At 45.0% G+C, this 12,508-nt stretch overlaps 1 protein-coding gene across 4 annotated transcripts in view; it reads left to right on the top strand.

The window, feature by feature from the left end:
• The window catches only part of CELF6 (CUGBP Elav-like family member 6), a 29,690-nt gene that overhangs the window by 9,944 nt on the left and 7,238 nt on the right, over positions 1-12,508 (top strand). For 3 of the 4 annotated variants that reach the window (XM_070468780.1, XM_020894283.2, XM_070468783.1), the window contains one exon: positions 4,307-4,355. In XM_070468780.1, the coding sequence (XP_070324881.1) occupies positions 4,307-4,355 (49 nt within the window). Of the gene's footprint in view, positions 1-2,964; positions 3,180-4,306; positions 4,356-12,508 lie in introns of those variants that run through there. The other variant, XM_070468781.1, reaches the window with a different exon arrangement.

The following is a 12,508-nucleotide window of genomic DNA, read 5'->3' as shown; positions in this document are numbered from 1 at the left end:
AAGTCAAGCAGAGAGAAGGAGTAAGGTATGGCCTTCTTTGCTGCTCACAGGGGCAGAAGGATCAGGACCCAGTATGTGTCTGTGCTGCTGCTGACCTTCTCCATTCCATGGCCTGGAGTAGGTTGTTCTCTCCTTTTTCTGACATACTCTCCCTTGACTCCCCCTCCAGGGCTAGGTCCTGAAGCAGACATAGGCCTGGATTTGGGAAACTTAGGGGAACAAGTGTTTAGCCAAGGGCGAGAGCTCCCCTGAGCTCCCATGACAAGTGCTTGGCCAAGGAGGCAATGCCTTCTTTTCTTCAAAGGGGAATCGTGGGTACTTCACCCCACTCCCACATCCCTCCCCTGGCTATAGAAGGAATAAGGCAGGGTAGGGTTGCCCAGGTAACTCATGTGGGCAACTCTCTATCTTCTTCAGTCACAGACAACATACCCAAATCCCGGATGCCCTCCCCAACCACTTCCCAGTGGAGACTGAAGGTCAGAGCCTAGGGGAGCATTCCTTTTCCCAACTCAGTCATCACCATCTTGGGCTCCTCCCCTGCACCTCCTACCTGCCATCTACCAACTTCCCCAACACCTAAGCCAGAAACCTGAGTCAGCCAGAATTTCCTCCTCTCCTCATTCCCCACATCCAATACAACTTTAGTCCAGTTCATTCCTCCTCAACATTTCTTGAATCTGTCCATTTCCTTCTGCTCTGATCCAGGTCACCCTCAACCCTTACCTGTATCACTGATCTTCCTCCTTCTAATCTTTCCCTTTCCAATCCTTTCTCTGTATAATGACATCTCATGGGATCCTTCATAAGACAGATTCTTCCCCTGCTTCCCTGGATCTCTGCTGCCCTTGACATATAACAAACTTCCTCATCATAGTTTTCACAACCTGCCCCAATCTGGCTTCTTCTGACTTTTCAATTTCATATCCTTCCATTTAAAACACACACACAAAACAAACAGAAAACATATTACATCTGGTGTATCTACTAAGATCTAGCTTTTGTCACTTTCACCACACCCCTTCATGAGTCCCCTTTTACTAATGTGGCTACTGAGGCTCAGAGACCTTTAAGTAAATTGTACTGATGAAACCAGGATCTAAATCCACATCTATCTGACTGGGAGAAATTTGTACTACTCTAGCCCCCTAGTGGCTCAGCTGGTAAAGAATCCACCTGCCATGTGGGAGGCCTGGGTTCAATCCCTGGGTTGGGAAGATGCCCTGAAGAAGGCAAAGGCTACCTGCTCCAGTATTCTGGCCTGGAGAATTTCATGGACTGTATAGTCCATGGGGTCACAAAGAATTGGACACGACTGAGCAACTTTCACTCGCTAGCCCCTTCAATGTCAGGCACCCACCTGAAAACCCTTGCTCCTTCAGACTTGCGTCTCCGTCTCCATGCCCCAGCCATCTGGAATGTGCAGCCTCTCCCTGCCCTCCCATGATGGCCCAGTGACCCCAGTGCTGCAAGACCCAGCTCAAACCCTGCCTGCTCCACAAAGCCGTCCCTGAGCCAGCCTCTCCAGCTGGACTCAGCCTCTCCCACAGCACTTCACCTTGCACTCCTCCCCTGGTCCTGGTCCCTCTGGGCCTCATTTGTGTTCATGTCTTCAGAACAGAGTTGAGCAACTCAAGGGAAAATCATGGACTTCAGTGTCAGACAGACCTGGGGGAAAATCCCAGCTCAACTGCCATGTGATCTCAGACAAGTGATTTAGCTTCCCCCAGCCTCAAGTTTCTCATCTGTAATATGGGAACAATGGCATTCTCTAGTAGAGTGTTTGGAAGGAATGTAGAGACAGTGTATACAAAGCGCCCCAGGAAGGACCTGGCACATAGTGGGATAAATGGTGGTATTATTTTCCCCTTTAAGGACAGGGTCCCAGGGTCATCGCTGTCTCCCCTGAAGGGCCCAGCTCAGGGCTCTTCAGAGTTCTAGGAATACTGACAATATGGCTGAGTGGTGGAAAGTCTAGGTGCCCAACTTCTGAGACCTGGGCTCTGCCAGGTCCACATGGGATGTTTATGTACCACCTAATGCCCACTCTCCATCAAAGAGTGATGCAGTGGGGGAGGGGGGAGGGGACATCCTCCAGAGCCCCAGTGAGCTCCATCTCCCCAGAAACCCAGCCAGGGAGGCAGCTGCCATGGAAACTGCTGTCACATGTGCTCATCACTCTAGGCTCCAGAGAGAAATTCTTAGAATCTATTTAAGAACTAATAAAATAATGATGGTCTTGCTCACCCTCACTGCCCCCCATCCCAGGCTTCTCCCCTTCTGCCATACTCCACCCTCCCTCTCCTATGCTCCCTTCCTGACCCCTATCCCCTCAATTCCTTTTCATCTCCACCAGTATTTCTTTCCTTGCCCCTTTGCAGGTCTGTCTTACTCTCTTATCATTTCTGTCTTCCTGTGTCTCTTCATCTCTCCCTGTGTCTCTGCTCTCCATGGCTCTGTCTCTTGGTCTCTTCTCCACAGTCACAGGTGGCCATGTCCAGGGAGGGGTCCTGTCCTCCCGGCCCCTGGCCCAGGCCAGTCCAGACCTGTCCAGCTCGCCCTGATCTGCTTGGATTGATCTGTCATCCCCTCTAGACTGCAGCCTGAGTCCTGTCGGTGTCTCGGCCCCCACCCACAACCTGGTCCACTGCAGGTGCTCCACCACCAGCGGGTGGGTGTGTCAGAGCACATAAGAACCTGAGTCCTGGGAGGGAGGGGGATTGTGCTGGTTCAGGCTTGGCTTGTTTTCCTTTCCCTTTTTTTTTTTTTAAGCCCTCCCCACTCCCCCTCCTCCAAATTTGATCCAAAGGAAATTGCTCAACTGTGACTGCCAGGGCGTTACCATGGTTACTGGGTAGCACTTGTGGCTATGGTAACAGGAAGCTGCCCGTTGTCTCGGCAACAAGCATACTGGTAGAGGATGAGGTGGCCCCTGATTGGTGCAGAAGCATTGCATTTCCTGAGGGGAGGGGGTCAGATCATCACCTTCTCAGGCCAGATGGGCATCAGTACCCCTTCCTCCATGAACAGGAAGGCTGCGGTTTATTCCTCCCAGCACTCAGCTGTCTGCCCCCCAACAATAATTCCTCACATCCTACGCACCCAGCTCCTGGCAGTTTACAAAGACCTTTTGCGTCCCCATTATCTCATGTGATCCCCACAACACCCATGAGAGGAAGGTGAGATGGGGATTCAATCATGAATTCTCTCAGGGTGGTTGGGGGATGGGAATGGGTGGGGTGTATATCGAAATCACCTGGGAGCATTTACCAATGATACAGTTCCCCCAACTTGAGAGTCTGATATGGTTCCCGGGTGATTCATATCTGCCCCTGATCAGGGAACCCTTGAATTAGAAGGTGAAATTGGTTGGTGGGGGAGGGGAGGGAGGAAGGAGTCAAGCTGCTTTCCAGGTTTACAGCTTGGGTGACTGGAAGGATCAGGTCTGGGCAAAAAGATGAGCTCTGGTTTGGGTGTGTTCAGTGGAAGGTACCAGTGGACTTTCTAGTTGGGGTGTCCAGCAAGCAGCTGGCCACAAGGGGCTCAAGCTCAGGCGGGAGGTCCAGGCTGGAGATGCAGAGCTCTGAGTCATCCCTGTGGGGACAGGAGCAGAGGCTGTGGGTGTGGATGAGACTCTTCAGGATGAAAGGGAAGAGTGGGGTAAGTGGGGCCGAGGATGGTACCCTGGAGAACTCCAGCATCCTCAGGGGTAGGGGGTGCCCAGGGAGAGGACTGGGAGGGTGAGTGTAGACTATAGTGATATAGAAGCTTGGGGGAGGTTTTTCTCGTTTGACAAGTTGAATCCGAGAGAGGCTGTCTTACTCTAAGTCATACAAACCACTAAACGGCAGGGTTGGGGATAGACAACACTAAATCTTGATTCCCAGACTGTTTAAATGACACATAGAAATTATATCCTCAGTCTTAGACACAAAACACAAATCTGCAGCATCAGTTCTACCCTGCTACCCAATTCTTCTCACCCAGAGGAAGTCCAGGAGCCAGAGGGACAGGCCTCACGTGGTCCGTGCCCAGAGCCCAGGGCAGGAGAATCTCTTTAGCCTCCACATTCCCTCCTCTACTTGCCCTGAGCTTCCTATGGCCTAATCCTCAGGCTTCAGTACCTTTTAAAGTCCTGTGTTTAAGGGAGGAATCTTGGAGAAAAACTATAATTCCTGTGTGAGAGTGGTGGGGTTTAGAGTGGTGGGGTGAGGGCTTAGATCCTGAGAAGTCCAGGGGTGGAGAAGCCGGGGCCCCAGGGCCAGGCGGTCATGCTGATGGGGTGTGTTGGTCCGATGTCTTTCAGATGAATCGTCCTATCCAAGTGAAGCCGGCTGCCAGTGAGGGCCGAGGAGGTAACTTGCCTGCCTGACAAATCTCAGGGTATCATTCATGTTGGGGATGGTGGGCCCACTCCTGAAGTCAGGCTTACCTATGTTTTATTACTAGAGCCCCCGCCCCCACCTTGGATAAGGGGAACAAGTAGGGAGGGACCAGATTACTGAGCCCCAGAAACAACTCAGCCATTCCAGATCAGACTGAGGAAGGATGGGGTCCCAGCATCCCCAGATCCAGAAGAGGCAGGAGATAGAGGCTGCATGTATAGGAAGGGAGTTCTTGCCACCTTCCCCCTGGAGAAAGTTCATTCCTGTTTTAACAGGTGGAACTTCCAGATTTGTTTGAAGAGCCAGGTTACAGTTATTCTCCTTTTCCAGATTCTTCTGATTACAGAAAACCCAGTCCATTCTGGGTTGGAGCCACTCATATTCCTTTTTTTTTTTTTTTTTTGCCACTCATATTCCTTCATTGCCTTAGGAAAAAGATGAGGCTGGTCAGACAGATTTTGCAGGCCATATTAAGAAATTTGACTCTATGTTGAGGACCATGGAAAGTCTTCAAAAGTGATTTTTTTTTTTTTAGCTGCACTGCTTGATAGTGCAGAAAAAAACTAAAGCTCCTTAAGAACAGAGGGTTTGAGAGCCTGTGCTTTTTGACAACCAGCCATGTTATGGCCAGCTTCTAAGCTGGAAAATCAATACTAGCTTCTGGTGTCAGTTCTTGGTGTCTTTCTTGCCTTTGGGTGTTAAATCATTCCAAAATATCTGCCTGTAGCCCTCCCTGACATCTGCTGACTCTCTATGATCTCTGATTCTGGTCTCTGATTTCCTGATCTCTGATTCTCTGCTTCTGGTCAAGATACTACCATCCCACTTTGTCTTGAGAAGCTATTTCCAAGCTTCCTTCCTCCCCTTTCATACACACATCCTCCTTTTCCATCTCATTCTTTCCAGAGTGGTTTTTGAGAAGTTCCAGGCTGCATACCAAACCTCTGGTTCACTTGTCCCAAGAATTTCTGCTTATTGGGAAACTGTTAGGCATCACGGCCAATGTTGGCCATCTTCTCAGCCCTGCTCACAATCACTAGACAGTTCCACAGCTGAGAGGCCACCTGAGAGTATTTGAGTAAGCTAAGAAGCAGACAGGTTGTACTATAGTTTGTTCAACCATCCAACCAATATCTGTTGAGTAACTTACTCCACATTAGGAATGTAAGGCAAACCTGCCTCCTGGCCTCACAGAGCTCTGGAGCAATAAGGGGATATAAACAGCAAAGGAAGCTATTATTCAGTGTGATCAGTGCTTTTCAAGTCCTGGGGGTTGTGGAGACACAAACATGGGACACCTAACTTGGTCTAGGAGGTCAAGGTGGGCTCCCAGAGGTAACAGTATTTAAACTGAGACCTCCAGGATGAACAAGAAGTAGCCAAATAGAAAAAGGAGGAGCAAGGGAACAAGGACATCAGGCGGAGGGAAGCACCTGTGCAGGGCTCAGAAGAACACGATGCAACTTGGAGTCTCGTTCGGGAACTGAATCCAGGACACGGGGGCCACACTTGTTGCTTGGAGTCTAACACATCTGACCAGGATGAGGGCCACTGCCCAAAGGAGACCTCCACACAAATAATGCTTCTGCTTAGCTGGGTCCAGATGTCTTGGTCATCTGGGCCCCTAGCAGTGGCATCAGTGTGAGTTTTATCATTTTCCTCCCCCTTTTTGTACAAGTTTTTCGGGTGTAATATCACTGACAAATTCTGTACATATGGCATTTTACCTCTACACCTGTTCAGATTCTGAGCAGTTCAAGAGAGCAGGAAAAGCAAATTTAGCTGAAAAGAGGTCTGCCTGGCAGTAGGATTCATAATTTTAAAAAGAAAAATAGTGAAAGTTTTAGCAACTCAGTCATGTCCAATTCTTTGTGACCCCATGGACTATAGCCCTCCAGGCTCCTCTGTCCATGGGAATTCTCCAGGCAAGAATACTGGCGTGGGTAGCCATTCCCTTCTCCAGGGGATCTTCCCAACCCAGGGATCAAACTCAGGTCTCCTGCATTGCAGGAGGATTCTTTACCATCTGAGCCACCAGGGAAGCCCTTTAGTAGTCATGTATAACAGATATTTCTTGACAAGTGATGGCTTTTAAGGAGCATATTATCCAAAGCATAGATGCCTTTGGATAATCCTTCTTGCAGTTTTGGATGACCAGATCTCTCAATTCCTTCCTGCTCCCACTCAAAGTCACCAAATGTTCCCTGATACACATTTGGGAGAGAGGTGGCATATGTACTAAATCTTGCAGAACAGTTGGGTCTTTATAAATATCTTACTTTTCCAGTAAAATTGGAAAAGACCCTGACTCATTGGAAAAGACCCTGATGCTGGGAAAGACTGAAGACAGGAGGAGAAGGGGATGACAGAGGATGAGATGGTTGGATGGACATGAGTTTGAGCAAGCTTTGGGAGCTGGTGATGGACAGGGAAGCCTGGCACGCAGCAGTCCATGGGGTTGCAAAGAGTCAGACACGATTAAGTGACTGAACTGAAACTGAAGTATTTTACTACTAACTGATCTGTTAGATACTAATCAAAATGTGCTCCGTCTCTTCAATGCTATTGTATATCTTTTCAGAAGCTCTCTGCTGAATTTTAGCACAAATTAATGTTTTAGAAACACAATTTTTAAAATGGTATTGAATTTGATTTTGAAACGTAACATTTCCACCAATGTAGGACAGCTTGTCCCATTCAAATCTTATCTCTGTGATCCCAAACATTCTATAAACCTTCAGAGTTAATGATCATGCCTGCCCTGATACAGGTAAGCCTGTGAGCTTGCATATTTTTAAACTATTCCTGAAATTAAATCCTTTGTATACAGATGATTAATGACTTTCACAACTGACAAAAATACTGGTATCAATGCAGACATAATCTAAGGGGTATCAAGGCAAATATAATCTTCCAAAACTTTGTCATTTTTTTCTGGAAGAGATTATTAGCTAACGGAAATGCTACAGGAGCCAGGTAAGTAACCCTAAATGGTTGAAATTGTAATGATTTAATTAAAAATTTCCCCTTTAATATATTAAATGTTGGCAGCTAATTCCATTTTTAAAAGTGGACCAGCACTGTGACAGCCTAACCAAACCTATCAAGCTTGCTTCTTTGGCCCAAAGACTTCCATTTTCCCTTTGCCATACAGGAGTATTCTACTATGTCCACATGCATGAGCTTTTTGAAAAAAATAATCACTTCACATTCTATCTCTTAAATTTTGAAACCAATGCAACAGAGGAGTATTACTATTATTCTTAATCAATAGACATGAGGATTGTGTTTGGAATAACCTACATTTTACTTAATTTTTTAATAACTTCTATTGTGGGTCTGTTTTATTTTTACTTCCAGCCAATGTTGTAGAAATCAGATTGTTAGCACAGCAGAGGAAGGCCTGAATAGAAGTAGAATTGTTTTCATTGAAAAAAATGTTTAAAGCAAATTTATAAAACCTTTTTCATAATAGCTTGGAAAGATGCAGAGATGTTCTGTCTTCTTTCCACTATAAACATTACCTACAACATCATTGTTCTTGAAACTACCCATTTGTTCTGAGACCAAACAGCTCCTTATGAATCTGAATGATCATAAGACTCTGTATAACCATGCTCTAGAGATCACAGACCCATCTCATGAACTTAATTCTGGGGTCCTCTTCTTCCATGGCCATCTCTGGTAGCATTGCTGACACTTGGAGTAATCCAAGTCTTCATGGACTACACTACAGCAGCATGTTAAAAAACTTTTTTGGCTACACCCCACAGCATGTGGGACCTTACTTCCCCGACCAGGGATTGAACCCACATCCCCCTTCATTGGAAGGCACAGCCTTTAAAAAATTTTTTGTATTTATTCATTTATTTTTGGTTGTGCTGAGTCTTCACTGCTTTTCTGTAGTTGCAGCAAGTGAGGGCCACTCTCTAGCGCAGGGTGCTCCTTCCGGTACCTTCTCTCGTGGAGCGCAGGTTCCAGAGGGCGCAGGCTCAGTAGCTGAGGGCTTAGTTGCTCTGCAGCATGTGGCACCCTTCCCTGACCAGGGATGGAACCTGTGTCTCCTGCATTGGTAGGCGGATTCTTTCCCACTGAGCCACCAGGGACACCCCACAATAGCCTTTAACCATATGCCAGCCCTATGTATGTGTTTATACAAATATACATAGTTTAATGTATGCCAGTTCCCATAAATTCTGCAGCCAAGTTCCACACTGTTCATTTACTCTGGAAGAGAAAAATGCATCTCCGGAGGCCACCACCTTCTCTCTTAAGGGAACCTGAAAGTCCAGGCTTTCTTACTCGCCTCCACATGAAGAAACAGTGAAGTCTCTGTTCTTTCTTGGTCTAAGTCCCTATTTTTCAGGCCTCCTCGTTCACTGTATTTTTTTTAGGTGGGGGTAAAACAGACATAACAATCTTTATTCTTTTTACCACTGTTAAGAATAGAATTCAGTACTGTTAGCAACATTCACATTGCTGTGCAAAGTCCAGAACTTTTTCATCGTATAAAACTCAGACTCTGTTCCCATTAAACATCAAGTTCCATTTCTCCCTCCCTCTAGCCCCTGGCAACCACCATTCTACTTTCTGTTTCTATGAGTTTTACTAATCTAGATACCTCACATAAGTGAAATCATACAGTATTTATCTTTCTGTGACTGGCTTATATCACCTAGAGTCTTCAGTTCTCATCCATGTTGCAGCATGTATCCAAATCCCTTTCCTTTAAAAAACTGAATATTCCATTGTGTGTATATACCACATTTTGATTATCCATTCATTGGTTGATAGACATTTGAGTTGCTTCTACTTTTTGACCATTGTGGATAATGCTACAGTGAACATGAGTGTATAAATACCTCTTTGAGACTCTGCTCTCAATTTTTTGGACATATACCCGGAACTGGTATTGCTAGGTAGTATGGTAATTCTATTTTTAATTTTTTGAGGAATTGCCACATTGTTTTCCATAATGGCTGTACCATTTTACATTAGTGCACATATGTAAACAATAGTGCACGAGGGTCCCAATTTCTCCACATCCTTGTCAACACGTATCTTCTTCCTCTTTTTGCTTTTTTTAAATAACAGTTATCCTAATAGGTGTGAGTTGATACCTCATTGTGGTTTTGATTTGCACTTTCCTAACTATTAGTGGTGTTGGGCATCTTTTCACATACTTGCTAGCCATTGTATATCTTCTTCGAAGAAATGTCTACTCAGATCTTATGCTCATTTTTTAAATTGAATTATTTTGTTATCATTGAATCATGGGAACTCTTTGTAAGTTCTGGATCTTAAACTCTTACCAGATATATGGTTTGCAAATATTTTCTCCCATTCTGTAGGTTGCTTCTTCACCCTGTGTCTTTTGATGCAGAGTAGTTTAAAATTTGACATAGTCCAAAACTTCTATTCTTGCTTTTGTTGCCTGTGCTTTTGGTGTCATATTCAATAAATCATTGCCAAATGCAAGGTCATGAAGGTTTCCCCCTGTTTCTTCCAGGAGCTTTATCGTTTTAGCCTTTATGTTCATCTCTTTGATTCATTTTCATTTAATTTTTGTATACAGTGCAAGATAAGGGTCCAACTTCATTCCTTTATATGCAGATGTCCAGTTTTCTCAGCACCATTTGTTGAAAAGACTGGAACTTTAGTCAAAAATCATTTGACCATGTATGTGAGGGCTTATTTCTGACCTCTCTGTTCCTCTCCACTGGTCTAAATGTCTCTTTTTATGCCAGTACCATACTTTGATTACTGTAGTTTTGTAATGAGTTTTGAAATCAGGTATTCTGAGATCTCCAACATTCTTTTTCCTCCCAAGATTATTTGGCTATTCATGGTATTTTAAGATTCCATATAAATTCTAGGATCGATTTTTCTATTTCTTAAAAAAAAATGCCATAGGAATTTTGATAGGGATTGCACTAAATCTGCAGATTGCTTTGGATAATACTTACATCTAACAATATTAAGTCTTTCAATTCTCGAACAAAAGATGTCCTCCAATTTCCTTTAGTTTGTGCCTTCCCAATTTCCTTCAGCAGTGTTTTATAGATTTCAGGGTACGAGTTCTTTGGCATCTTTGTTTAAATTTATTCCTAAGTATTTTATTTGTTTTGATGCTAAGTGGAATAGTTTTCTTAATTTTGTTTTCAGATTGTTCATTGCTAGTGTATAGAAGCACAAGTGATTTTTTTAAAAATTTATTTATTTTTGGCTGTCTTCACTGCTGCCCAGGCTATTCACAAGTTGCAGTGAACGGGGGCTACCCTCTAGTCGTGGTGTGTGGGTTTCTCATTGCAGTGGCTTCGCTTGTTGCAGAGCACAGGCTCTAGGGTGTGTGGGCTTCAGTAGTTTCGGCACATCAGCTCAGTAGTTGCAGCTCCTGGGTTCTACAGCGCAGGCTCAGTAGTTGTGGAGCAGTTGGGGTGCATGGGCTTAGTTGCTCTGTGGCATGTGGGATCTTCCCGGACCAGGGAAGAACTTGTGTTTCCTGCACTGGCATGCGTATTCTTCACCACTGAGCCACCAGGGAAGCCCTGATTATTTTTTTTATTCTTTTATAATGGAACTTTGCTGAATTTGTTTCTTAGTTCTAACAGTTTTCTTTTGGAATTAATGCCCTCCCTGATACTCATTAGATCTGATCAGAAGACTTTGTTTCCCCTGGATATTTCCTTCACTCATTTCCTAATCTTCCTTGGCTAGGTCATTATGCTGCAATCATTACTAAGAACATCAGGGCATCAAAGGCTGCCATCAGCAGGATCTCCTGAGTTGGTAGTTGGATGGAAAGTTGGACTGGTAATTTTAGGATGCATTTGGTGGTTGGTACCCCAATGCTGAAACTTTGTCCCTGCACTGTTTCTACAATCACGATATCTCACCAACATGGAAGTGAGTGGCTGGCTGTGAGGGGCCTAGAAGCCAGAAACTTGGGCACCTCAAGAATTCCTTTGGGCCAACTTGAGGCAGAGCCTTCTTTCTAGAACAGTGTCTTGATATCCTCCCTGAAGAATACAGAGGGACTGACTCTAACTCTGGGCTTTCAACCCCATCATTTGCTACATTAGAATCACTGTATGACCAGCTGCACAAGGTAGCTTTATGGAGATGAAACTCTAGGGTCCAGACAACTTGGTTTGGTTCAAAAAAGCATTGATAGAAAAGCAAGGAGCACACATTGGTTGCATCATGAAAAGGCAGTTATACTATTCAACTGTGTCTCTTTCCAACTATGTCTCAACTCCACACTGATGCTATCTTCTAATTCCATCCACTCTAGGAAAGTTAAGCCTCCCTGTCCAATATTTCCATCTTTCTACAGATCTGCCCACCACTCATGGAATGCTTTTATTCAGACATTTCCAACCTACCTCTTGTAGAATCCTCTTTTTTACCAAACTGGTATAGTTCAACCTAGAGGGTACTGAATTTTCTGGGCTAAGTCCTGTCATCACCTTCTCTCCGGAAGCATGCCTCAGCCCTCAAAATCTTCAGGGATGTGCATTTGGGGGCTACTCTCAGGGGGTCAGCCTGTAATTCTCCTTGACCAGATCTCTTAAGAAACTTACCCCACCATTTCTGGATCATCTGATGCTAATACACACTGTGACCCAGATCATCCTCCTCTCAACACCATCAAGGTTCCTATAAAGGGGCAAAGAGGACACTAGGATTTAAGGTGATACCTGTGCAATGAGCAGCATAGAGACCAGCCCATGGCCCAAACTCATTTCAATTTCAAATTCTGTACAGCCCAGTAGCTCAGAACCATAGGGTCAGTGCCCTGTCATGGAAATGGAAATTTTTAATTTGGGATACTCTCATTGGAAAAGAAGGATCAGAGAATTTCATGGTCTTTGACATGAGCTCTAACTGACCACCATCATCAGAAAAGAACAACAGGAGGAAGAGCAGATGGGATTGGACCACTGTCCACACAAACCTCTTTTCTGTCCTGGGGTGACTTCTCAGCCATGACATCTTTCTTCCTACCTAGGGCTACCTGGATGCTGTTTCATGAGGCATGACAGCTTACCTGGGTGCTATCATCATCTTGCAGATGTGATACCCAATGTCACAACTGCACTGCAAGTTAGGACATTATGAAG

The sequence above is a fragment of the Odocoileus virginianus genome, chromosome 6 (assembly GCF_023699985.2).
Source record: "Odocoileus virginianus isolate 20LAN1187 ecotype Illinois chromosome 6, Ovbor_1.2, whole genome shotgun sequence".
Lineage (NCBI taxonomy): Eukaryota > Metazoa > Chordata > Mammalia > Artiodactyla > Cervidae > Odocoileus > Odocoileus virginianus.
This window is presented reverse-complemented; position numbering and strand designations above follow the sequence as displayed.